The 27,151-nt window shown below is 36.3% G+C and overlaps 2 protein-coding genes across 2 annotated transcripts in view; one reads left to right on the top strand and one right to left on the bottom strand.

Annotated features, from left to right (window-relative positions):
• Positions 1–8,271: 8,271 nt before the first annotated feature.
• LOC140158363 (telomere repeats-binding bouquet formation protein 2-like) lies at positions 8,272–12,752 on the bottom strand. The gene is made up of 5 exons (XM_072181455.1): positions 12,646–12,752; positions 11,616–11,697; positions 10,690–10,896; positions 9,865–9,965; positions 8,272–8,396 (listed from the first exon to the last, which is right to left on the bottom strand). The coding sequence occupies exons 1-5, from the start codon at positions 12,746–12,748 to the stop codon at positions 8,272–8,274; spliced, it is 618 nt and encodes a 205-aa protein (XP_072037556.1). The 5' UTR covers positions 12,749–12,752.
• A 13,380-nt stretch (positions 12,753–26,132) lies between these two features.
• The window catches only part of LOC140158739 (methyl-CpG-binding domain protein 2-like), a 36,898-nt gene continuing 35,879 nt past the window's right edge, over positions 26,133–27,151 (top strand). The window contains exon 1 of the mRNA XM_072181943.1: positions 26,133–26,333. Coding sequence (XP_072038044.1) covers positions 26,215–26,333 — 119 coding nt within the window. The 5' untranslated portion in view covers positions 26,133–26,214. The remainder of the gene's footprint in view (positions 26,334–27,151) is intronic.

Below are 27,151 nucleotides of genomic sequence, written 5' to 3' on the forward strand. Positions count from 1 at the left end.
TGCGGCTCCATTTCAAAAATGGACCATTGATCTTGAAGCATCTTAAATTGTTGTCCTTTTCTTCAATTATTTTCAAACTGATTATGGCAGGATCAAGATGGGTGTAACCAAGTAATGTGTGCACTTGTTTGACACAAGACTGGTGCTTGTGTTTTGTTTGTAAGAGTGAATGTTCTCTTTGTCCATCGTCTTTGTCTCTTTTGTGATTGTCCTTTGTACCTGTTCTTAAAAATTTTGACTTATATAATATTATGTTTTAATTCATGATCGTTGGGAACTGGTGGCCCATTGTGTATGTTTTTTCTCCTCCACCAGTTCCAAGAACAGGGAATAAAAACTTCAAAAAAAGAAAAAAAGAAAAATAAAATATTTTGTTTGAAATAAACAAAATACCGTCTTACGAAATGTTTGATTAGTAATACTCTGACTGGGAAAAGTCAGTTTGCGAATAAAAGTTTTTTGGTATTAACTTGTTTCTCACGCACTTCGTCAACGCACGTATTATTCATCCATAGTTTTGCTATTCTACTGAAGATAATAAATCGAATGTCGCGCGTGATTGTGTAAAAAACAACGCGATAATTTGATGCGGCACGCGTTATGCGCGTATCCGTTACGCTCATGACGTTCTCGTACTCTTTTTCAAAAATAATGTCACAACACTCTGCACAGACCTAACTGCTTGAATATTTTAACTTGATCTTCAGTAGATAGCACTACTGGATACCAAAATTACACCATCAATTTAATTTAAGCTATCGTCAGTAGTTAGTAAAAACACGAATTTACCATAACTTTATAGTGAAAGAAAATGTGGCGAGACATGCCGTAATTTGCTCGATTCTGGTGCCGGTGTCTATCAAGCTCCTGCATTGATTTACATGGGTATTATTAAAATTGATATATCTCAAGAACCGAATGCCGTATGACGCTGAAACAAACTTTGAAATAAAGCCTTTACATTCCTCTATCTGTTTTATTTCATTTTGTGTTTGTTGAATTCGTGTGGTTTTGCTATCAGCTACATATAGCTCAAATTTAAATGCCCGTTGGTTGTCGTTTTTGTCTGCTAACGAGATAAAGCGATATTTTATAGAATCATGTTACTGGTGTGCTATCTTCTGAAGATCAAATTAAAATTTCAAATGTTGCGACATTTTGTTTTGGTTTTTAATTTTAAATTCATGTGGGTTTTTTTCTTCTCTATCTACTGAATAGGTATATAGCTGAAATAAAATGCAGGCGTATGTTGTCATATTTGTCCTCTGAGCGAGATGAGTGATATTTTCGAATCAAATTAGGACTACTGGTGCTATATCTACTGAGAATCAAATTAAAATGTCAAGTATTGCGACATTTGGTTTTGGTTTAATTTTAAATTCACGTGTTTTCTTTCTTTTATCTGCTGAAGATAGCTGAAATAAAATGCAGGCCTATGTTGTCATTTTTGTCTCCTGAATGAGATAGATTGATATTTTAGACTTAAGCCTGCTGGTGCTCTATCTATATATATCTACTGAAGATCCAAATAAAATTTCAAGCAGTGGAGACTTGCTTTAAACATGTTTATTTAGTGCTTGCTTTTAAAATGTTTATTTTTGACCACCGTACTGGAAATTTCTTTCTCTTCAGTAGATAGCACCACTAACACGGTTCTAAAATAATGAGCTATCTCTTTGAGACAAAATGACAACTTCATTTCAATAGATAGTAAAAACACGTGGATTCAGAATAATTATTATGCCTAGCAAAAGAAAATATCGCGACACTTAGAAATTTTGCTTTGATCTTGAATGGATAGCGCCACTATAACAATTCTTAAAACATCAATCTGTTTCGTTCAAGACTAAAGCTGAATTTATACTCAATCGCCGAGCGATTGCGATTAAACGCTTTTGAAAAGCGATGGGCAATCGCCGAATTTTGCGATGCATCGCTCGTCGCTTTTGCATTTATACTTATCACGGCGATAGCGATTGCAGACGACAATTAAAATATTCTAAATGCCACAAAATACATTTTTAAACATCAGTTGCTGTCAATAATTATTGCTTTGAATTAATTCATCACCAAAAATTAATAATCGAGAGAAGTAAATTAATTAGCAAAATAATAGATCCAGATGGTTGTTTATGATTGGTTGACGCATTCACGTGTCAAGCGATATCGCAGGGAAGTTGAGATTTCTTCAACTTGCAAAAGCGACGTCGTTTTTGCCTCGGCGATTTGAATCGATTGATCGGCTTGACGCTCTGGAAATGTAAGTAAACATTGAGCATGCGTGAAAATCGCTTTTCTGCAAAAGCGATTGAGTATAAATTCAGCTTAAGAATAACAAAATGCATTAAATTTAAGCTATCTTCGGTAGATAGCAAATGCGCATGAATTCATTATAACGGGAAAACTCATTATAAAACACGGGTTTCATGAGCAGAAATATTTTCTTTGAAATAAACAAAATACCGTCTTACGAAACTTTTGATTACTGGGAAAAGTCAGTTTGCGAATAAAAGTTTTTTGGTATAACTTGTTTCTCACGCACTTCGTCAACGCACGTATTATTCATCCATAGTTTGCTATTCTACTGAAGATGATAAATCGAATGTCGCGCGTGATTGTGTAAAAAACAACGCGATAATTTGATGCGGCACGCGTTATTCGCGTATCCGTTACGCTCATGACGTTCTCGTACTCTTTTTCAAAAATAATGTCACAACACTCTGCAGAGACCTAACTGCTTGAATATTTTAACTTGATCTTCAGTAGATAGCACTACTGGATACCAAAATTACACCATCAATTTAATTTAAGCTATCGTCAGTAGTTAGTAAAAACACGAATTTACCATAACTTTAGGCCTATAGTAGCTTATAGTGAAAGAAAATTTGGCGAGACATGCCGTAATTTGCTCGATTCTGGTGCCGGTGTCTATAAAGCTCCTGCATTGATTTACATGGGTATTAATAAAATTGATATATCTCAAGAACCGAATACCGTATGACGCTGAAACAAACTTTGAAATAAAGCCTTTACATTCCTCTATCTGTTTTATTTCATTTTGTGTTTGTTGAATTCGTGTGGTTTTGCTATCAGCTACATATAGCTCAAATTTAAATGCCCGTTGGTTGTCGTTTTTGTCTGCTAACGAGATAAAGCGATATTTTATAGAATCATGTTACTGGTGTGCTATCTTCTAAAGATCAAATTAAAATTTTAAATGTTGCGACATTTTGTTTTGATTTATAATTTTAAATTCATTTGGGTTTTTTTCTTCTCTATCTACTGAATAGGTATATAGCTGAAATAAAATGCAGGCTTATGTTGTCATATTTGTCCCCTGAGCGAGATGAGTGATATTTTCGAATCAAATTAGGACTACTGGTGCTATATCTACTGAGAATCAAATTAAAATTTCAAGTATTGCAACATTTCGTTTTGGTTTAATTTTAAATTCACGTGTTTTCTTTCTTATCTGCTGAAGATAGCTGAAATAAAATGCAGGCCTATGTTGTCATTTTTGTCTCCTGAATGAGATAGATTGATATTTTAGACTTAAGCCTGCTGGTGCTCTATATATATATCTACTGAAGATCCAAATAAAATTTCAAGCAGTGAAGACTTGCTTTAAACATGTTTATTTAGTGCTTGCTTTTAAAATGTTTATTTTTGACCACCGTACTGGAAATTTCTTTGTCTTCAGTAGATAGCACCACTACTAACACGGTTCTAAAATAATAAGCTATCTCTTTGAGACAAAATGACAACTTCATTTCAGTAGATAGTAAAAACACGTGGATTCAGCATAATTATTATGCCTAGCAAAAGAAAATATCGCGACACTTAGAAATTTTGCTTTGATCTTGAATGGATAGCGCCACTATCACAATTCTTAAAACATCAATCTGTTTCGTTCAAGACTAAGAATAACAAAATGCATTAAATTTAAGCTATCTTCGGTAGATAGCAAATGCGCATGAATTCATTATAACCACGATAACGGGAAAACTCATTATAAAACACGGGTTTCATGAGCAGAAATATTTTGTTTGAAATAAACAAAATACCGTCTTACGAAACTTTTGATTAGTAATACTCTGACTGGGAAACGTCAGTTTGCGAATAAAAGTTTTTTGGTATAACTTGTTTCTCACGCACTTCGTCAACGCACGTATTATTCATCCATAGTTTTGCTATTCTACTGAAGATGATAAATCGAATGTCGCGCGTGATTGTGTAAAAAACAACGCGATAATTTGATGCGGCACGCGTTATGCGCGTATCCGTTACGCTCATGACGTTCTCGTACTCTTTTTCAAAAATAATGTCACAACACTCTGCAGACCTAACTGCTTGAATATTTTAACTTGATCTTCAGTAGATAGCACTACTGGATACCAAAATTACACCATCAATTTAATTTAAGCTATCGTCAGTAGTTAGTAAAAACACGAATTTACCATAACTTTATAGTGAAAGAAAATGTGGCGAGACATGCCGTAATTTGCTCGATTCTGGTGCCGGTGTCTATAAAGCTACTGCATTGATTTACATGGGTATTATTAAAATTGATATATCTCAAGAACCGAATACCGTATGACGCTGAAACAAACTTTGAAATAAAGCCTTTACATTCCTCTGTTTTATTTCATTTTGTGTTTGTTGAATTCGTGTGGTTTTGCTATCAGCTACATATAGCTCAAATTTAAATGCCCGTTGGTTGTCGTTTTTGTCTGCTAACGAGATAAAGCGATATTTTATAGAATCATGTTACTGGTGTGCTATCTTCTGAAGATCAAATTAAAATGTCAAATGTTGCGACATTTTGTTTTGGTTTATAATTTTAAATTCATGTGGGTTTTTTGTTCTATCTACTGAATAGGTATATAGCTGAAATAAAATGCAGGCTTATGTTGTCATATTTGTCCCCTGAGCGAGATGAGTGATATTTTCGAATCAAATTAGGACTACTGGTGCTATATCTACTGAGAATCAAATTAAAATTTCAAGTATTGCGACATTTTGTTTTGGTTTAATTTTAAATTCACGTGTTTTCTTTCTTATCTGCTGAAGATAGCTGAAATAAAATGCAGGCCTATGTTGTCATTTTTGTCTCCTGAATGAGATAGATTGATATTTTAGAATTAAGCCTGCTGGTGCTCTATATATATGTATATCTATTATTATCTACTGAAGATCCAAATAAAATTTCAAGCAGTGAAGACTTGCTTTAAACATGTTTATTTAGTTCTTGCTTTTAAAATGTTTATTTTTGACCACCGTACTGGAAATTTCTTTGTCTTCAGTAGATAGCACCACTAACACGGTTCTAAAATAATAAGCTATCTCTTTGAGACAAAATGACAACTTCATTTCAGTAGATAGTAAAAACACGTGGATTCAGCATAATTATTATGCCTAGCAAAAGAAAATATCGCGACACTTAGAAATTTTGCTTTGATCTTGAATGGATAGCGCCACTATCACAATTCTTTAAACATCAATCTGTTTCATTCAAGACTAAGAATAACAAAATGCATTAAATTTAAGCTATCTTCGGTAGATAGCAAATGCGCATGTATTCATTATAACGGGAAAAACTCATTATAAAACACGTTTCATGAGCAAAAATATTTTGATTGAAATAAACAAAATACCGTCTTACGAAACTTTTGATTAGTAATACTCTGACTAGGAAAAGTCAGTTTGCGAATAAAAGTTTTTTGGTATTAACTTGTTTTCGGCGATTCCCAGTATTTCCCATTGGTTCTCTATTTGATTCAATAGAATTTCAAAGTTGCCAGTCTGGTACAAAGTTCGAACATTCCATGTTCCAATACCTTTCTTTGGCAGATAGTAGTGTCGCCGTCCCCAATGGTTTATCAACACCAGCCCGGCTAATTGGGGGGGGGGTCGACTTTTTTCTAAGCGCGCAATCAAATCGTATTTCCGTTTTGCGCCGCGTGTTAGGCAATGCTTTTGATCGCACACCACCAAATCAGAGTCCCATAGAGATATGTGCTAAATTTGCCTTAAGAAAACATCATTTTTTCTTCACAGGAGCGACTCAGTTTTAAGCGACAGCTATGATGGTTGAAATCAGCCCTTGCCTGATCCCTCTGGCTGGGAAAAAATATAGGTTGACCGTCATTATTTTTTTACGACTGGCCCTCGAAGTCTACGATGTCCGGGTATTGCCTATTTTACAGGCAAAGTGCCAGTGTTTCTGCAAGAAAAGGCTGCTTAAAATCATTAAAAGTTATTCGATCTCTCCCATCTGTGGTACACTTGCAGTATTTAACATTACTAATCATGACCAATCCAAATTTTGCCAAAATTATGCAAATTTCTGCTCGTTTTAAAGCTTACTTTAGCTATGAGTGGTTTTTTCTGAGAAGTAAAATTAAGGGCGCACATCCATATAATTCTATTTGGTGGTGTGAAATCTTTTGAAACATTATTTTGCATGTTTTTTTGCACTATCTTCTGAAGATAGCATTTAGGGCCTATATTTAATAGCTTTGCATTTGGTCTATTGCCTATTCTTTTCTAAGCACATGGTCAATTCGTATTGCCGTTTTGCGCCGTACTGAATCATCATCTACAACGCGTGTTTTAAATTTTTACCAGTTTCGTCATTTTAGCATTTCTTTATGGATCATAGTAGTAGTTTTATGATAATTATTTTAATCGGACCTCTTCCCATATCCCTGTCCCATCATATTTGGTTGGCATCCCTTTAATTTAGTAGCCTCTGAGCACTATTGGGCTTTGCCTGGCTTCAGCTAAATGTTATGGAAAAAAATGAATTATACGGTGTCCAATTTTTTGTGGGCAAAATAATTTACTGGGAGGGCATTTTTGGGCAATGGGCAAGTTGAATTTAATGGGTGGGCAAAATAATTTACTGGGTGGGCAGTTTCCTGTTATTTACCTCCTTGTCAGCAAAAATGTACTCAACATCTCCTCATTTACACACAAAGAGGAATCAATTCATAAATTCTCATGACTTGTAATATTCTATGGTGTATACTTTATAGAGTGCACCAATTGGTTAACACCAACTTTTCTTTACAAACACATAACATACATGTAGAGTCAAATTTACACAATATACAGTTCATTTATGATCTTATTATACATTTTGTACATTTTCAATATTCAAGTTTATATCGTTCAATAATGACATGACATTGTTTTATTCCAGGTAAGAGATATTGAAATGAATTTCAAATTGTATCAAAGCTGGAACAAATAAAAATAAAAATTAAATTAAAAATAAAATGTTAATGTACCAACATTATGTTCTTTTACTTAGTACCTCATGAACTGCAAGTTTAATTTTCATGAGATAGTAAGCACACTGTAGACTGTAAAATGTATGAGAATATTATATATTTCCTAACAGAAAAATAAAAAGGAAAATTATTTTGTGTGAAAAGCACTTGACTTGCTTGTATCATTTTATTATTCAGATTTAATTTGTATGAAATAATATTGTAGGCACAATGGTTTTATTTTCAGCACTTGGGTATTTAATTTTTAATAGATACAAAACTAAAGATATTCATTTCAATTTTAAAATACAAGACAATGTATTTCCTCTATGAAACTCCCATACAGTACATGACTCAATACAGGAAAACATCTGGTAAACACAGAAGTCAATAAAATATTGCCAATTTTCTTCTTTTTATGGCACTGACTTTTTAAACATTACTATGGAATTATACCTCAACTTGTCTGGGTTACAGAGTTCAAAGTCCCAAATAACCAGTGTGTAATGCTTCAGTTAATCTGCCATTTTGGATTGTCATGTTGGGAACCAAAATAGTGTAGCTCCAGCATATTTTATTGGTACAGGCCTCACATCTAATGATATTAGCTGGTACCTTTAAGCTTGACATCTGTGTGTGTAGTGCTTTAGCATGAATTATCACAACCATGTAGACAAGAACACTTTTTTTTTTTAAATCAAAGTTTGCCATACACAAATCAAAGCCAGAGGCACATTATTTGCCCATCATGAGTAACACACAAACCGTGCCAAATGACTACTCTCTGGTGTAAGTCCAACTTATTTGGCATCAACTTGCATTGCAATAATGGCTCTTCTGGAAGAAGGGTGAAATCACTGCAGTCTGTGGTAAAATAAATCTCAAAATACACCACTTTGCAGGTCCAAACATAGTATATCAAAGTCTCAAAGCAGGCAAGACCTTATATTTCAGTTTCAAACAATAAATTGTTTTGTCCATTACTTGTGAGGAAATTTTAGAAATTTCTTTGCACAATGAAACCATCTTGACCAGGAACAACATCATAGAGTGGACCCGCTGCACTGGGTAAATCCCTCACATGCGGTATTTCTTGTGTCCTGTCATATGAGGAAGTGGTGCCTATGGAAAAAACACAAATACACAAAATTAAAGGAATTGGGATTGTAAAATATGATTGGACATTAGAGCGTGTATATCGTAAGTGACCAACATTTTTGGCAAAAATTTAGTTTTTTACAGATTGTGAAAAAAGATTTTCAATGTAAAATTTCAAATGGAATATGTAAATTAACCATGGTTCATTTACTTGTTTTGTGCTAATATGCACATGGGATATTCTTGTGAAAATCACAATCTGTTTTGCAAAAGATGTATCATAATATGACCCGTTCTGACAAAACCAGGAACAAGTTGCATTTTTGACTTTTCATGGTTTGAATACAAATGTAAGCACTAGACAATAAGCTTTAAAATGATACCAAAATTACATACATAGCATCAATACTTTTCAAGATATGGATAATTTTGTAAATGATACCTTGATATTTTTGCAAAATTGCAATTCTGACCAATGGGCTAATTAGTTCCCTACCTTACACAGGATTGAATAGGGATTCAATTGTTAATTATTGATTAAATAAACCTCGTTTTAATAAGTACTTTCAAGGATTTGAAAGTCCACTTAGTCCCACAGGCAAATACCATGAAATTAACAATTCCAAAATTTGATTTTTTTTTAATGGGAATGTCATCTTTAAAGGCCTAACTCAAAAACATGCCTGGCGACTTGTTCCGGGTGTTGTTGGAGCTGGTCACATATGTGGCACATTGGATAGTCTTGAAAAAACAGTAAATATATAAATGCACATATGATTTGAAATTTAGTTTATTACTTACAAAATTGTATGGAAAGTAAATTTTCCGCTGAATATTGTAAAATAAAAATGCCCATTGATACCAAATTCAAAGTTCTACTTTCATTAATTGCTTGGAAAAACACAAGAAGGTATCTCCCGCAAAACTACATGCAATGTTCTTGCACTCACATGGTGAAATACAACATCATTTGAAGGGAAGTAGTAAATATATTGATCCAGATTTCATCCCAGTCATAATCAAACACTGCCACAGCAACTGGAATGCATGTTGTATTATTGTGGTTTTACAGATTCAGTCCTATTGACCCAGGGGTACATTTCATTGGTTTCATTTGCTAGTTCCAAGGTCCGCTAGTCCCCCGGCTAGTCCTAAGGATTGCCAGTCTTAAGATTGACTAGTCCAAAAGTTGCTAGTGCACTAACCTAAACCCTAAACTTTTGGAATAGGGACCCCATTTTAAATTTTTTTTTTACTAGCGACCCCCATTTTTTGATTGATGGCGAACCTTATTTTTGGACTAGCGAACATTAGGACTAGAGAGAAGTCCGTGAATACTAATACTTACAACACATCCTTTACCTCATCGTAAGTCCACACTCATCATTACATATTAATCCTATAGAAGAGTTAGGATGATGGGTTAGGGAGTTACAATAGGTTTAGGACTTGTGATTTTTTGTAAAGGTTGGTGAAATGCACACCAGGATACTTGTGCCTCTCCTATTAATCAACCATTGCACAACCTCTGATTGTGATAACATACCTTGGTTATTTTCTCTATTGGTTACAGTTCTGTTGGGTGCCTTTGATCTACAGAATAACAAATTTACATGTAGTTATAATAAATGGTACCTACACTTACTTACATTGCAAAACATTCATGATTCAATATACATGTGGGTTAAGATGTGTAACACTTGTTGCTTGAGAAATGACACACTTCAATCCCGGGGGCACTCAACACAAATGACCATACTGGTATGTCCCCCTTCTTATCACTTAAGACCCCTTTTTGGATTTCACAGCTCGAAGACCCCTATATTTGACCAAAATAGAGCTCCGAAAGACCCTTGATTTTGATAATTTCAGCTCTAAAAGACCCAAAAAGGCTATTTTCAACCAAAAAGCCAAGAAAGACCCTTGATTTTGACTGTTCGCAACTCCAAAAGACACCATTTTACTTGTTCGCAGCCCGGTTCGCAGCTCCAAAAGACCCCCTTCTACCGGTATGCCGTCAACTCCCAAAGACCCACCACCTCAAAATTCCGGGGGAACATACCCACCAAATTTTTTGATGTGCCCCCGGTTCAATCCATGCAATCTGAGATGTTGATGCCTCAATACCTGGACGTGCATGAACATTCAATACACCCATTATTTACATTTTCACTGCCTCTGCTGACATGTTATTTGGATGTAAAGGAATTACCCTTTATCTTCTTAATTCCGTTCTAATCTGTTGTCTCAATTTATCACTTCAGACAATCAAATTATAAAGAATTATACATTCTCATCCATCAATACTGATACTGACCTTTTTGCTTTCTTTCTTACAACTTCATCATTGTCTTCAGCAACTTGTTTGGTGACACATCTAAGTCCTGCTGCTAGTTCTGGGGGCATCAGAAGATATCTACTAGCAGGGATCTTATGTGCACTGTTTTGATTTATGCAAGCATCTATAAATCCTGCATGGAACACAGTCAAGCATCCTATCAGATAATCCTCTGAATCAAACAGTCTAGAGACAAAAGATGAATTCATTAATAAGTTTGGATTATAATATGTTAGATGCTTGCAAATACAATGGGTCAAGGGATCTGTTTATGTTTTTCTGTAGTACCGGTACCATGTAACAAGTTTCAAATGTGTAGTATATCCATACCACATACAACCCTCTTCCACTCATCTGGAAGGTGATGCAACCATTTTCAGATTTGTTCATTAATTTCAATATTGGTTTCATTTCATTGACAAAAAAGTATGCATATCATAGCATGATAATAGAATACAAAAGCTGAGATGTGGACATAACTATAAAACACAAAGCTTGAAGAATTATGTGATGCATACCATCCATCAGTGCTACTACCAATAAATCCCATCCATGATCTTGCCTACATGTACAACATAATGCCTGAAACCTGGCTTTTTTACCATTCATAACATCATACAGCCATATTTAAGGAACTTTTCAGTGATCAATGGTTCATGCAGTCACATACCAATCTTGCAAATACCTTTAAATTAACCATGATTTTACTTCATACTCCAATCCACACATACTCTATAAATATGCAATTATGACACTTCCCATTTGATTTGATTCTCACTTGCAGGACTAGGAGGTCAGATAGTTAGCCAAATCCCCACGTTTCCCCTTCTAAGTTGTTCAATAACAGTACAGTATGAGATCAAAATTGGATGACAATTGGATATCCTCTTTAAAGCATAACATACCTCACTGTGTCATGGTAATTAACATCTTCACTGAAGATAAATTGAGCATTTGTAACATCATCTTCTTTGCCTCCATGCTTTACTGCAGAAAATATAACAACACAAATTTAGAATAAAACAAATTGAACATTTTACAAAGCTGTTTTATGGTATTATTCAAATTGCAAGTAGATAACAGTCCTAATGAAAGCCAACCAAAGTAACACATAATTATTGTGAACTCAATTTCTTCTTGTAGACTGCACAAGGTAGCATGGTTTAGTGTTTTTTGAGTGAAGACAAGTTGTTTATATGGATAGGCAAACATCAGTTTCTAAAGAGAGTAAAGTGTTGCTATACCATTGTGTCATTCTTGATCCATTTCTAATTTATGATTATAGTTCCTGTAATAAATCCCAATTTACTGATTTATAAATTTGTATAAATGGTTTGTATGATCAATCACAAGGCTGCTACCTCTCACACATTGGGGTGTGATTCTCACTCCCACAGATTCTTTCTCACAGCAAAGTAAAATCTGGTGCAAATGAGGCATTTTCAAACACAAGTTTGTAAATCTGTTTCTGAAAGTACAACACAGTCTTTGCAAAATTGGCCCAATTAGTTTACTTGTGATTATTTTGCTTAACTTCTTCCCAAATGTGACCTGCTACCCCGAAATCACTGTAAAGTCGCCACGACTTTATACTAATTTTGTTGAATTGGTAGTTTCAAGATATTTGGTCTAAGTTGATGTTCTTTGTTTGCTGCCACCTGTACAAGCCAGTAGTATAATTATCCTTCGTGAATGGCCCATTGTGCCCCCATTCACAAAGGACATACAGATATAGTGGCTTTAACAGGTGAGTGAAAACCAACGCAGTAGCCAGGGCGTTTTGAGTGACTAACACCTTGCGACTTTATGCTGTTTTCATGGTACCAGGTCACAAATGGTAACCACCAATCCACAGTCAGCGGGACAGACAGTCAGCCACTATACAACATTGGATAAATCCTTGCAACAAATTTCAATTATTTCAAAACTACTTACACCACAATTTTTTCCTCCTGGCAGCTACACTTCCTGAAAACCATGCTGTTAAGTTTTGAAACAATCTATTGGGATCCAGTTTCTTCTGTACAGAGGAAGACATATTTGCTAGACCTGCAGGTTAAAATACCGTATACAATAAAAAATAGTGGTTCAACATAATATGCAAATTGATCAAGGAAATGTATGAATTGTTATCATAAATGTGCCATTTGTCAGAGTCTGACATAGCAACATCCATGATTTCAATATTTTTATTCCATTTGTGCCCACAATCAGAGTGATGTCTGAGGTGAAATTTATGCAAATTTTGGAGAACATGAGAATTGAGATACTAGTATTATATACTTTGAATGATCCAAAGGATTGTTTCTCCAAAAGATCACTCTGTTTTTGCTGAAAAGGGTAGTTTCTCTAAAAATATCATTCAAACAGGTTTTTGCAGTGCCCTGTGTAATACAATTTTTGGACTAAATGTATAATTATGTCCTGAAATAAAACCTTACAGAGTAAATAAATCACAAAGGAAAATTTAAAACTAAAATTATAATAATTAAGACGGTTTATTCGATAGACTCAGATGGTAGGTGGAAGATGGGGGTCAGCTAATTTTGTTCATATTTTGTCAATCAAACATGTGTCCATGAGTATTTACAGTGGAGGTATTAAAAATTTTGAGGACCCCCACTGGGAGATACTGGACCCCCTCAAATTGACCCCCATGATTGTCTTCTCAGACACAAAACTTTGAAATGTGCACTAACTTTTGATTAGAGCCACGTAATAACACGCATCTGCAGACATTTTATTTATACTTCACAGTAATAATACACATTTTGTCTCGACATAACAATTTAAAATTCTTTGGACAACGTTTGGGTTGTTCCATTTTCAGAGAGGGGTGTAATGGCCTTTTCAGCAATTGTGTAAATGTGAAAAATCCTAATTTTGAAGCAAAGTTTGCAAGATGATTGTGAGAGTTCCTCAATATTTTTGTCAAAGTTATTTACTTGTTGGATAAAGTAGATATAGATTGAACAATTGAGCAAATAAAAATCGTGGAGACTTTTTCTGTTTTAAAATGAGCACATCTTACTTTATGCTCTTTTTCAGAAAAGTGCAAAATTGCGATATTTTCATGCTAAAATCAGGTACGGTGATTTTCCAAGTTTAAAAATGAAATTTGATGAAAAGGGAGCCTATCAGAAGTAAACAACATCAATAACACTATTACATAATAAATTTGGGCCTAAATTGTGTTGGATAAATGCTTAGAACAGGACTATTCCATAATTAGTTGGGGGTCAGTACTAAAATGTCTGTGAAATAACCTTTTTGCATCATGCATTATGCACACTCAAATGAATATTACCTTTTTCTTCCAAGGAACGCAGGTAGGGCCTATAATAATTATTTTCTATCACTATGTAGTTAACAACAAAGACAATAATATATTGGAACACTACATTGATCAAGTAGGGGTGTTATTGTGTTAAACATAAAAACGCTTATCTATCTATGATTCTCGATTTTTGAAATACCAATCATGCTGCTGACATTATATGGATTTTTGGGTTTGTAATGAGGGTCCATTGATGGTCAATATACTAGTATTCTGCTCTCTTACATCTGAGTGACCTGTCTATTAAGGGGGCGCAGACCATCATAGTGAAAAGCATGTAAAAATCAACATTTTTAAGCGGCAATTCTACCACGCATGACAATATTTTTCTTTTTTACGTCATCTTTAGCTGTATTAAATAAAGCCTAAATTTTCACTTAGGTTCGGTTTTTATTATCAAATGTTAGAAAATCATGCTGCTATTTCGACACCGAAACTAGTACTAAAACGGGCTCTGTTAGCAGTTATTTGGAGAGGGCGTACTTTTCTTGTGAAATCGAATTTGCTTAATGTTACTGGGGAAATTCGCTTAAATATTAGTATAAATGGCCATTGCCATGGCAACTGCCTTCTCTTTGAAATCTCCTAATACACTATGTAGCTTAAAATTAAAGAATCCATGTATATCAATAGTATATACTTATAAAGTATATATAATACAAACTTTTTTAATGCAACAAATTGCTCAAAATGAAGAAAATGGGTCAATTTGGGGTCAAACTGCTCAAAATTCAAAGATCGTAGATTACTGGGGAAAATCGCTTAAATATTAGTATAAATGGCCATTGCCATGGCAATTGCCTTCCCTTTGAAATCTCCTAATACATGTAGCTTAAAATTAAAGAATCCGTATTATCAATAATATACTCATAAAGTGTAATACAAACTTTTTTAATGCAACAAATTGCTCAAGAAAATTGGTCAATTTGGGGTCAAACTGCCCAAAATTCAAAGGTCATAGGTCACAGAAAAATGTGTTGCTGTCATCTGGGATGAGGGAGGCAACAAAAGTTGGGTTTTACTTTGATGATATTAATGGGGACGAAACGCGGGGGGACCTTCAAGTGGATCACCTGATGCGGGTTGGTACTGATACCGGAGATGAAGTTTAGCAGGGACCACACGGCACTCAGCTGATGATATCTAGGACACTATCATGCAGCAGTTTGAGATTGTGCCTGTGACACTTATCAGTTTCCGTAGCCATATATATTGTGTTTGTTTGTTTTTTTTGTAAATTTTACCTCATATTGTGGAGATGTCCTTAAAACTTTTACTCCCAAATAGCCAGTATCGGGGATAATAAATTTCTTTCCCTGATCTTATTTTAACATACCACTGTCACCGTAGAAGGTCAATACACATGGCTTGGTTGCAGCTCTCCCCTACTGACCGTGTAAAAAAAGGTCAGGAAAAGGAAATTTATTACCCCTGATACTGGCTATTCCGGGTAAAATGTTTAAGGTCATGTTCACATGATGAGGAAATTTGCCAAATGTTAAAGGGGAATTTGCTTTAAAATTAGTATAAATGGCCGTTGCTATGGAAACTGCCTTCTCTTTGAATTATCCTAGCTCACAATTAAAGAAGCCTCGTATAAGGCCCTTTGCACTTGATTATTTCCTGTTGAAGATTTTGAAAAAGGGACGAGGTGACTTTTAATTATTAATTATTAATTATCTTTTATTTTCTTTATTTAGTTTGAACTATTACAAGCAACCTTCAACTCATTTTGACTAGAGCCGGCATTTAATTATTTCACAATAATAAATATTTGATTTTATAAATAAGTGAAGGTGGAGTTGTACTCTTTGTTCATTCATCATTATTGTTGACATTATTAAAGTCAGAAAATGGCAAGTAGAAGTAGTTGAAAGTTATTTTAAAGGAGAAAATTATAAATAAAAATAAAATAATTAATTATTTTGAGATTTTCAATTTTGGACGCGGGCGGTAAACAGGAAACTAATAATCAAGTGCGAAGTGCAGTAATATAAAGTGTAATACAAACTTTTGTAATGCAAGAAATTGCTTAAAATGTAAATACAATAAAATCCATTAAACTATCACAAATTGTATAAAAGTCTGCAGTGCAAAAATCTACATTAAACGTATGTTGTGTGTCTATTTTGTTTTTCCAATTTATATTGCTATATAAGTTTTAACGTAGCTTTTTCTATTTAGATATGAGGTCTATGGACCTGGTTCAAAATTTGGGTAAAAAGGGTGCATTGGGACAGAAATGGTCATAACTCAACACATGAAGATTTGAGACTACTTCTAACTGCATAATGATTGACCCAAAAAAAAACATAGACTAGACACCAGAACCGGGTAAAAAGACCCAAAAATGACATGGCTAAAAAATGTGATTTTCAGGGAAAATGCGGCCATTTTGGATTTTTGCCGTGCACATTCTTTTTTGAAACCCAGGCTTAACATTTTGTAATTTCATGTTGAGATAGGCCTACGTCAAATAGAACATACAAAGAACCTTATCCCAAAGCAAAACAAGTCCCATTTATAGCCCACTCCTAGGTTATTAAGATTTAGTACTTTGGGGTATGGGGCCGTACTAGGCCTAGTTCCTATAGCTTAAGTACTCATGCATGTGAAATGATTAAGAATCAGAATAGGAATCAGAATCATAATACCAATAACATGTATGAATACGAGCTTGTGACATGAGGTAGGGGCTCATATTCAAGGAGCATTATCTACTGGCGATTTTACCAATAGGCCCTATGCTGTAAAAGAGAAACACCTACCCCTGTACTTGATTTGCATTCTTAAATGTGGTTCTTAACTCCTCAATGCAATAACTGACTATTGGCTCAAGAAAAGGGACTGCTACAGTGAAAAGATCTTACATTTGATGTAAATGTCACATATTGGGAAAATCCATGTTTGTGTTCTATGAAAAGTAAAAAAGTCTCCATGATTTTTATTGCATTATATAAATGACCTATGTACAGAGGTTCTCTCCTGTAATGAACAATTTGAGAAAGATTGAGGAACTCCTACAATGATGTCACAAAGTAGAGGGATATTTCACTTTTTTTCAAAAGTGGTAAAATGTGAAATATGGGCCCCCTGTTCATAAATAGAACATCCCAATATAAACATTTTTTTGATAAAGACAAAGGATGAAAAAAGGTGTGTAGAAAAATTTACTTTCATAGATGCTTGTCTTAGGTGCCGAAAATGTGTTCAAAAATGGCATAAAACGGAATTTTACAAGTCAGGGAAATACGTGTTAGGGGGCATATTTTAAGGGACCCCATATTTCCCAGGAAGGGGCATACCAGATTTTTTTATACTGATTATTATGAACACTTATCCAAACTTATTAAATTGCCAAAATATGGTTAAAATTTGCTGACCCCCATCTTCCACCTTTTTCCCATGGCATCTGTATTTCTCAGAAAATCTCTCTTAATATGGCTTTATATCAGCCATTTTACATGGGTCCCGATTCATTGGGAGAAAAAAAATCCCTCTATGGCTCATGTCATGAGTTAGTGTGGTACTATTACACTGTCTTTCCTATTCGGACAATTTTGACCTCCTCGTCTGTTTACAAACAGAGAGATAGACAAAAGACTGTTCCGCTTGTCCAAACACTCCAAGTATCAGAAGGATGGTCCACAATAGCGTGATTCACGTAACATGAATAGGGATTAAAAAACTGTCAAGTAGAACCACATGCTTCTTTTGTCCAATTTGCAGTGTTGAAGGACTCGGGACTCGGACTCGAGTCCGGACTGAAGTCCTTTTGGACTCGGAAGCTAAGGACTCGGACCCCAAGGACTCGGGGACTCGGCTTCGAGTCCGGCAAAATAGGGTCTTTTTAGGTCTTTTATTTTTGTTCATTGTAAACTTCTTCTTAGGCCTATTCTTGATCAATGATCACAACACGTGATTAATTTAAGTAATTTTGCATGCAAATTAATTCAGTTTGTAAATATAAGTACAACCAAAAAGCAAGATTGCTTTCAGTTAGACCTATGTCTTTAATTGGTTAAATGGATTTTAATCATAATCGTTTCTTTTGACATGACTGCTTTGTTAGGCGCAAGTCTAGAATGTAGGCCTACATGAATAATAATACCCTGGGGCACTCAAGTTAAATTTTGGTAGGTGTGTGCGGCACCAAACTTTGGGAACTAAGAACTGATTTGGGGGCAAAATAGGGGCTTGATGAACTGAAATTTCAACATTTTTGTGGAGGTCTGTGAACTAAAATTGGGTCAAATTATATATGGCTTTGGAGCTAACAAATTCAAAATGTTTCCAAATTTGTGTAGAGTGTTAGCCTCAATGAACTGGAGCATGGTGCAAATGTGGGTCTTAGGGAACTGCCGGGGAGCCTGAAAAAGGGCCCCTTGACCGCCGCACATACCGGTACCACCTTTACATGTGAGTGACACCCCACCCCCGGAATAATACTGCATAGGCCTTTTCATTTTCAAATGCATTAATGCTCAAGCTCCAGGTTACCTGATTGATCTAATTATTCATCTCTTGAATAGTTGTGTTGCGCTTGGTCTCAGATCTCGGCTTCGTTCCTCATCTGATCTCACCCGCCTTTGGGTTCCTCGCACTTTTAGAAAGGCTGGGGATGCTTCATTTGCCATAGGTGCTCCCAAAATATGGAACAATTAAGCTCCCTACTGAGATCAGAGAAGCTCAGAGAGGCGGAGTCGGTGTCTGGGTTCAAGCGCATGCTCAAAACCCATCTTTATCCAGATTAGTTTTGCTGCTTGTTTTTGTATGTTATTGCTTCAATTGTTGGAATTGCTTTGTATAATTATTTGCTTGCATTATTGATTTTGTATATGTTTTCTTGTAAGGCGCTCTGTGCTTTGTGGAGCGCCATATAAATGTTTTATAATAATAATAATATTAATAGGCCTAGATACAGCCAGATCCAACACCCCTTCGTTTGGCACCTGAAGTTTGGTAGTGACGTCATATTTTGATTGTCATTGCATCTTTTGCCTCTTTAAAACACAAGCCTATAAGTTACTGTGAGTTTGTGATTATTTATACTCTGTTTCCAAGGTATGCTATCTAAGGGGCTGAGCAAAAATTATGACCAGGGGGCAAGATAAAATTGGGGGTAAGAATTTTTTGGCTGATCGAAAGGGGTGAAAGCAATTTTTGGCAAGCCGAGAGGGGGGAACAAGCAATTTTTGGCACATATGGGGCACCTTTCAAATAAAACGCTCTAAAAAGGCTTAGAAAACAGTACGGAAACACTTGTAATTTCCCTGCTCGCTGCGCACGCAACATATATCTAAATCATAGGCCTAAGGTTTGCAAATTGGGATCCCAAAAAAAATGACATGTGCAAAGGGTGGGGTGCAAAGATTTTGGCAGGTCGGGAAGGGGGGGCAAGCAATTTTGGCAGGCCGAGAGGGGATAAGCATTTTTTGCAATTTCACCGGTCCCCGGGCTCTGCATAATTATTGCACAGCCCCAAAACAATACTAGGCATGCTAGGTGGGACTAGCAAATTTACAAGAAAATAGTATAGATCTAAAAGTATAGGCCTCCGTTGATAAAGTATTGGTGAAAACCCGGGCTTGAATTTGATACATAAGGCCAGTATAAAATTAATGTTTTGGTGCTCGTCCCCTCCCTCCTCAATTTCTGGGATTTGTCAGATTTTTTTTTTTTTATAGATTTTTCAATTATTTTAGACTTTGGAATGATTTATGAATTTTTCATACATATAAATAAGTTTATTAGAGAACAAGGACCACTTCCAAGTCTTTTTCTGGTACTCTAGGGGGTTTATCCCTCAGAATCTCACATTTGAAAAAAATTCATGAAAATCCTCTGGACGAGAACCAAAATACTAATTTTATACGGCCTAAGGACTCGGACTCGGACTCGAACATTGAGGACTCGGACTCGGACATCAGAAATTGGCAGGGACTGGGACTCGGACTTGGACTCAGACACCAAGGACTCGGACTCGGATGACGAGGACTCGAGTCACTCGACTACAACACTGCCAATTTGCCATCAAGATTTCATACAATGTATGGAAACAGTTCAGACCCAGAACACGATCATGTCAGAAATTAATATTTTGTTCTGGGACTGATTATTCGGACTAGTCATGAGTGACATGAATATTGAACATATTGGACATTGAATATCATGGCTCCTGCTTTGAGAAAAATTGGTAAAAAACTGTCAATGCGCCGTTTTTTTAGGTAAGAAAACCCCTAAATATGGGTAGGGGTTTCAGAGTTCCAACGGCACTCCCCTGGGCCCTGTCAAAATGCAAATGATTTCGAGTACGACCACAAAATTAAAGACAGAGAATCGGGACTCGACCGCCATGAGGCATGGAGCAAAAATTGGGGGTATTCGGTTTCCCTCGGAATGCACTCGAGGCAATCGTTGCAAGCGTGACATGGTCATGGATGAAGGGGGCATTTGAGAGACGCACTTGATGCGACCTACATGAGTACCAAAGACGCGTCAGATGAGACGCAGAATTGTTTTCGTTCGTCTTCGCGCACCGTCGGCAAGGACCCGAATAATACCCCCAATTTTCTCCCCACAGCTGACGGCGTGATTGTACGTGGCGGTATAGGGAGTCCCGGTTCTCCTTCTCTAATTCTGTGAGTACGACATGACTCTCAGACAATCGTCATCATGCAAATAATATGCACACTCACAGCACAACTCCTGCATAGCCTACAAAAATACAGGGCTGTCAACTTTTTGGAATTGCTTGGCGTGAGACAGAGCCGTACCGGGATTTGTCGACTACAATGTTCATTTTGACCCATGATTATTTGAGCCATGGTGTTCGAGAATCTGAAAAAGCGGGCACCATGAGAAAGTGAGCCAATGCCAATGAATGCGTGAGACTCTCACAGTCACGCCACGCATGCACGGCCAATCCGAGGGCCAATGCGTGAGAGTTGACAGCCCTGAAAATATCTCAGTTACGTTGGCAGATGCACCTGCAACAAACACATCTAAGCCAACGCTGAAAATAATTATCATACATCGATCAAAATAAATTATAACAAATAAAACAAAGCAAAACTATTAAATTATAAGTAAGCTTACGTTTTAAATAACGAAAAATAGCAGCCGACGCGACATTTCTGCTATTTATTTACACAGGGCTTACAGACACATAACTCATAATTTTAGGGTTGGGCTCTCATATAGTTAAAATCATTTTGCACAGCTCGCTCTCTGTAGACTGCATTGCCCTGCCCCCCCCCCCCCAACTCAACACAAAAGTTGACAACCATAGAGAGTTACCAAATTGGGCAGAAAAGGGGTTATTTTTTTACCAGTAGCAAGGACCGCGAAATTGGCAAAATAGGGGTACCGGTATTTAATTTGCACTGTCCGTGAAGTTTGACAGTGAAATCAGCAAAATAGGGGTAGGCCTAGGCCCCTATGGGTATTTAATTTGCACTGTCCGCGAAATTTGGATAAAAGGGGTACTTGAGAAAATCCAGAAATTTTATGTCAATATTAATTAGTGTCATGTCATAAGGGGTGTTTGAAATTCTAATCATTGAAAAGGGGTAAAAACTACAAAAAAGGGGTCAAACCTCGACTTTGCATGAAAAACCGTAGGGCCTATTATAGGGTAAATCCCGGGGTAAATTTGATGAAACTTAATCATTGCAAAGGGGCCTCTCATGGTTGTCAACTTTTGTGTTGAGTTGGGGGGCCGGGGCATTGCCACAGGATGATTAAATACATTACAATGCACTACGATTGGGAATGATATTATCAATATAACCTAATTTTAATGTAAGGTATGGTCAACTGTGATGTGTACAAAAGGCAGACATAGGCCTACCGGTACCAAGGTTAAAGGTCCGTAACCCGATCAACAGCATCCTCCTCCTCCGCCCCCCCGATTTTTTTCTCATTGTTGACGATGAGTTTTTGATATAATGGGCATTTCGTGATAAATGTTGCGATTTTTATACCACTGGAAACCTCAGGCCAAATGTACCAAAAATTTCGTGCAGATTATGATTCAGTGATTTCATCGCAAGTGTAAAAAAATTAAAATGGTTTATAAGTGCTTAAAAATGAAGGACATGTCATGCAAATCGTCATTTGGTATTTTCGAAATGAAACATTTGGCAAAAAACGAAGCAAAACAGCAGTAGGCCTACACACTAAAAACTACGGGGTTATATTTTCCGTGGTCATTTTTAATTGACCACGTTTGGGGTTGTTTTGACCCTTCAAGGGGGTTGTACTGTTTTAATTTGACCACATTCACGAGGTCATTTTAGCCACGACGAACGTGGTGAAAAACTTAGTCAGAGAAAATAAAGGTAGAGAAGCGACACTCTCTGCAAACTGCCTATACCGTGCTATACAGCGGTTGAAGACAGGCGTCATCGCCGGCCAAGTCTTACTACGAACGTGTAATGAGAAGATACCATAGAGTCCTACACAGAGATCTGAGGAAGAGACGGTCCGAATTGACCTAGTGACCTATAATTTATTAGAGAATCACATTTTTAGAGTATTTGCTCCGCCCACCGCTGTCAATCATTCTAATGAACAAATGAAACAAGCTCTGGCATTCTGGCAATGACGTAATCCTAATTATAAATGAGAAAATCACATTGTACATGTAACTGTCTGCTGTACTTCATGTCTTCCAACAAGCGCCGGAGTGTCGCTAGCCTGACTTAGTGGTCATTTTGCCGATACCGTCGCGCATTGATATCAGTTTCAATCTTCCACTTTGAAAATCTCAATTCATAAATGAGTTTAAACATGAGCTGCAATTAATGTTTGTTGATTAATAAATAAAACTAATTTTTTGACCGAAGTTACCCAATTTGTCAACTTTATAATTACTTGCATTTCGGTACTATTTGCACACACGGTGTGCATCGGCTCACGTGGTCACATCAGCGCCATATTTGTTCTGATTGTGCAGCTCAGCGGATTGTCGTGTGTGCTTGTCTGCATGATGGAATATGAAAAGTTAGTTGAAAAGTGAGACTGCAAGGATGCATAGACCCTTGTCTATATATGCACGCAGATTCATTCCAATTTCATGCTGTCGTGGCTGGTGTCTTGGCTGCAGTTGTTAGGCCTATAAGCTTATATCATGTAAGCTTATAATAGGCCTACGTGAACTGTCATAGGCGATGACTGACTGTGTGTGAGTGTGATACACAGATGCATTTTGCAGTTTGCTGTTTATGTAATGCTTTCTCTGTGCAGAAACACACTTATGTCCTGGTGGGACCAGCATGACCATAGGCCTACTAAAAAATCCAAACAACCCCTAAATGTGGTTATTGAGTAACCCTATAAAACAACCCTTTCAAATGGGTCATTTCATTTGACCCCGAAATGAGGTCATTAAGTAACCCAATAAGGCAACCCTTTTGAAGGGGTCATTTCATTTGACCCCGAAATGGGGTAATATTTTGACCCCAATGGGGTTACTATTTGACCCAAATACGTAGTCATTGCAATGACCCCGACCAATGGGGTCAAAATGACCCCGTTAGTGGTATGGTGTTTAGTTGATAACTATGCTGGGGTCAAAAATGACCCCGTTTGGGTCATTTTTTGACCCCGTAGTTTTAAGTGTGTATTGACGAAGTTGAAGCCCCATTCAAATACACACATAGCTAATTTTAGATACTGTCAGTATCTAAATTACAAATTCACGTAAAATGTCTTATTTTGTCTTAAATACTACGGTACACGGCTTTACTGAACCACTAGGTGGCTAGGTTAGCACATCTATGACAACTTGACTATGATACCAAAATCCGATCGTTCGGATGAGCAAATCACTGAATGGGCCTAATTTATTTCGTTTAGCAAAAATATCGTCAAATAAAATAATCATGTATATTCGCAAACGCAAAATCGGAATCAACTGAAATTTTGGAAGTAAGCTTTCTTCGTGGAAAGAAAAATGTCATAAAAAAGAGGATGCTAGGATCACGAAATCCTCCTTTAATATGGGAATGTATTTAAACACGCTCTGCTTTGCTAAATGAATTATTCTGCATGATTTTTTAGGCCTACATCAGGCCTATGCCTTAAGGGCTGGGGTATGAACGTTTGGACAGTATTTATTTTGGGACATTAGAGCACATCAGACATATCGAATTGCATTCTGAATACGAAGAATGTCATTCTGATATCAAATAATTTTGATTTTTGAAATTCGCAATTTAATACACATTTTATGGCAAATCATTAAAATTGATATTTTTGATATTAAACAGTACTTGAAGTAAACTTTATAAATCTGATGATTGATACTTAAAGTGTATGTAGGTGGGATAAAATAATCATGTATATTCGCAAACGCAAAATCGGAATCAACTGAAATTTTGGAAGTAAGCTTTCTTCGTGGAAAGAAAAATGTCATAAAAAGAGGATGCTAGGATCACGAAATCCTCCTTTAATATGGGAATGTATTTAAACACGCTCTGCTTTGCTAAATGAATTAATCTGCATGATTTTTTAGGCCTACATCAGGCCTATGCCTTAAGGGCTTGGGGTATGAACGTTTGGACAGTATTTATTTTGGGACATTAGAGCACATCAGACATATCGAATTGCATTCTGAATACGAAGAATGTCATTCTGATATCAAATAATTTTGATTTTTGAAATTCGCAATTTAATACACATTTTATGGCAAATCATTAAAAATTGATATTTTGATATTAAACAGTACTTGAAGTAAACTTTATAAATCTGATGATTGATACTTAAAGTGTATGTAGGTGGGATGAAAAGCCGACGATCAATTGAAAATTTTGACCTTTCGTATTGAAGATATGGATTTTTTTCCCAAAACACCAAAAAAATTAGGTCTTTTTGGAAAAAATCCATATCTTCAATATGAAAGGTCAAAATTTTCAATTGACCGTCGGCTTTTCCTCCTGCTACATACACTTTAAGAATATATCATTAGATTTATATAATTTACTTCAAGGACTATTATATATCAAAATTTGAAAAATATCAAATTTTTATAATTTGTCATAAAATTTGTATTATATTGTGATTTTCAAAAATGAAAATTATTTGATATCAGAAAGACATGCTTCGTATTCAGGATGCAATTCGATAGGTCTGAGGTGCTCTCATGTCCCACAAAAAATACTGTCGAAACGCAATAAATGAGCATTTTAGATCCCTTGACATTACGGTATGTATCCAGAGGAACTTGAGAAAAAATATCAACTTTTTTCAGTGAGAAAAGTGCCCGAAAAGTGTGTGTGTGTGGGGGTGTGTGTGTGTGTGGGGGTGTGTGTGTGTGCCTGAAAATGCTCCCTTCCGGAGACATTTTCCTGTGTTTACTCTCCCAACCGGGGACAGCTGCCAACCGGGGACGTCCCCGGTTGTAGAGACTATACCACCTGCATCCCCTATGGCTAAAAAGCTTTAAAATGCAATAAAAAAAACCGGGGACACTACACAGGTGTGGGGTCATGACCCCAAATGGTCAAAAGTTATTCCATCAAAATTTGTTTTTGAAATCGGCCATTTTGTCCCCGGTGTGTCGATTAAAAACACACAATGTATGTGAGTGTCCCCGCTTTATACACAAGTCGGGAAGGGTTGTGTGTGTGTGTGGGGGTGTGTGTGGGGGTGTGTGTGTGGGGGGGTGATGCTGTGGATAACGAAACTCTTTTAACTGATTTTTTTTAAATAAGTGTCACTAGGTTTTGTTTTCAACTGGCCCACCCGGCGATATCATGAGCTCCCGGCAACGAGATTGAAGATAGAATTGTAGGCCTATGTGTCAGTGACGGGGTCAGTGAGGAGGGGAAGTTTTTCAAAAGCCGAGGGTGGTCCAATATATGTGGTGTGGGCCACTCACCTGCGTGCCTGGCCGCCTTCTGGACGGGCAAGGAAATTCAACTTTTTTTATTATTTTTATTTGGGGTTCTAAAATTATTTGCAAAATACCCCCTTTCCCCCGCGGCAGCACCGGTGGAATTCGAATTATCTTATTTTGCCCAAGCCTACTAAGAGTAGTGAGCCCTGATCCCATAAAATAACATTTACGACTGGAAAAATGAGATTAGCGGGTCTATCATTGAATAGAGAGTACGCCGCTTTGGCTTTTGTTTCCTGAAGGTTAAGTTATTTCTCTTGTAAGAATGGATAAAAGTAAAAAAATGGTTGAAGACTGTTCAGCGCTACCGACGGGCTGGAAGAGAGAGGAGGTTATTCGCAAATCTGGCCTCTCTGCTGGCAAATCCGATGTGTATTATTACAGGTAAAAGTCTGAGTATTTTTCGCAAACCTTCCGAATTCTTCTAGCTTGCGAGGAAAATGTAAAAAATAGGATGTATATTTTGGTCACGATCTGTTGGTAATGAATGGGATTAAACATGTGACACTCGTGTATGTGGCTCCTCTATTCTTTCAAGCGTTATGTTTTACTATCAAAACTGGTTAAGATGAGATTGCTCGTTTCCTAGTTCAGAAACCAAGGCTAGCCATTCCTGCAACTAGGCCGGCTCTAGTCAAGCACAAAATACAGTTCATGCCCAGCAGGGGGTCCAAGCAGTCGGCCTTGCCCATGTTATGATGTTATCTGGACACTGTCACTGGTCAGCAAACTTGAAGTTGAGAATGAGACTTGAGGGATTTTAATAGCAGTTCTATAGAAAATCTGCTCTATCATGAGACTATGGCTGCTGTTTTGTTTTGCAATTGATGTTCATCAAAATCAAATCATGTTAGCTGAACGTTTTGGATGAAATGAAAGTTGACCAATCTTTGAAAATGATTAAATAATAATGATATGGTTTGATGACCAATTTGATTTTGACTTTCATTAGTTTCAACTAATTTGTCACAGGATGACAATTGAAGTGAAAAGTGGGGAGAGTAATTTAATTATTATAATTGTAATTTTTATTTAAGAAATATTTAAGGGTAACTAGAGGTATACCCGTATGGCCGTATGCGTAACAGCACACACATATAATTAGAGTATTATAACTTTGTTAGAAAAATAGTTTTGTAACATTTTAAAGATGTTTTGTATTTGCTTGTTGGGTAAGTCATTAAACAACGCAGTTTTAAAAC

The sequence above is a fragment of the Amphiura filiformis genome, chromosome 8 (assembly GCF_039555335.1).
Source record: "Amphiura filiformis chromosome 8, Afil_fr2py, whole genome shotgun sequence".
Lineage (NCBI taxonomy): Eukaryota > Metazoa > Echinodermata > Ophiuroidea > Amphilepidida > Amphiuridae > Amphiura > Amphiura filiformis.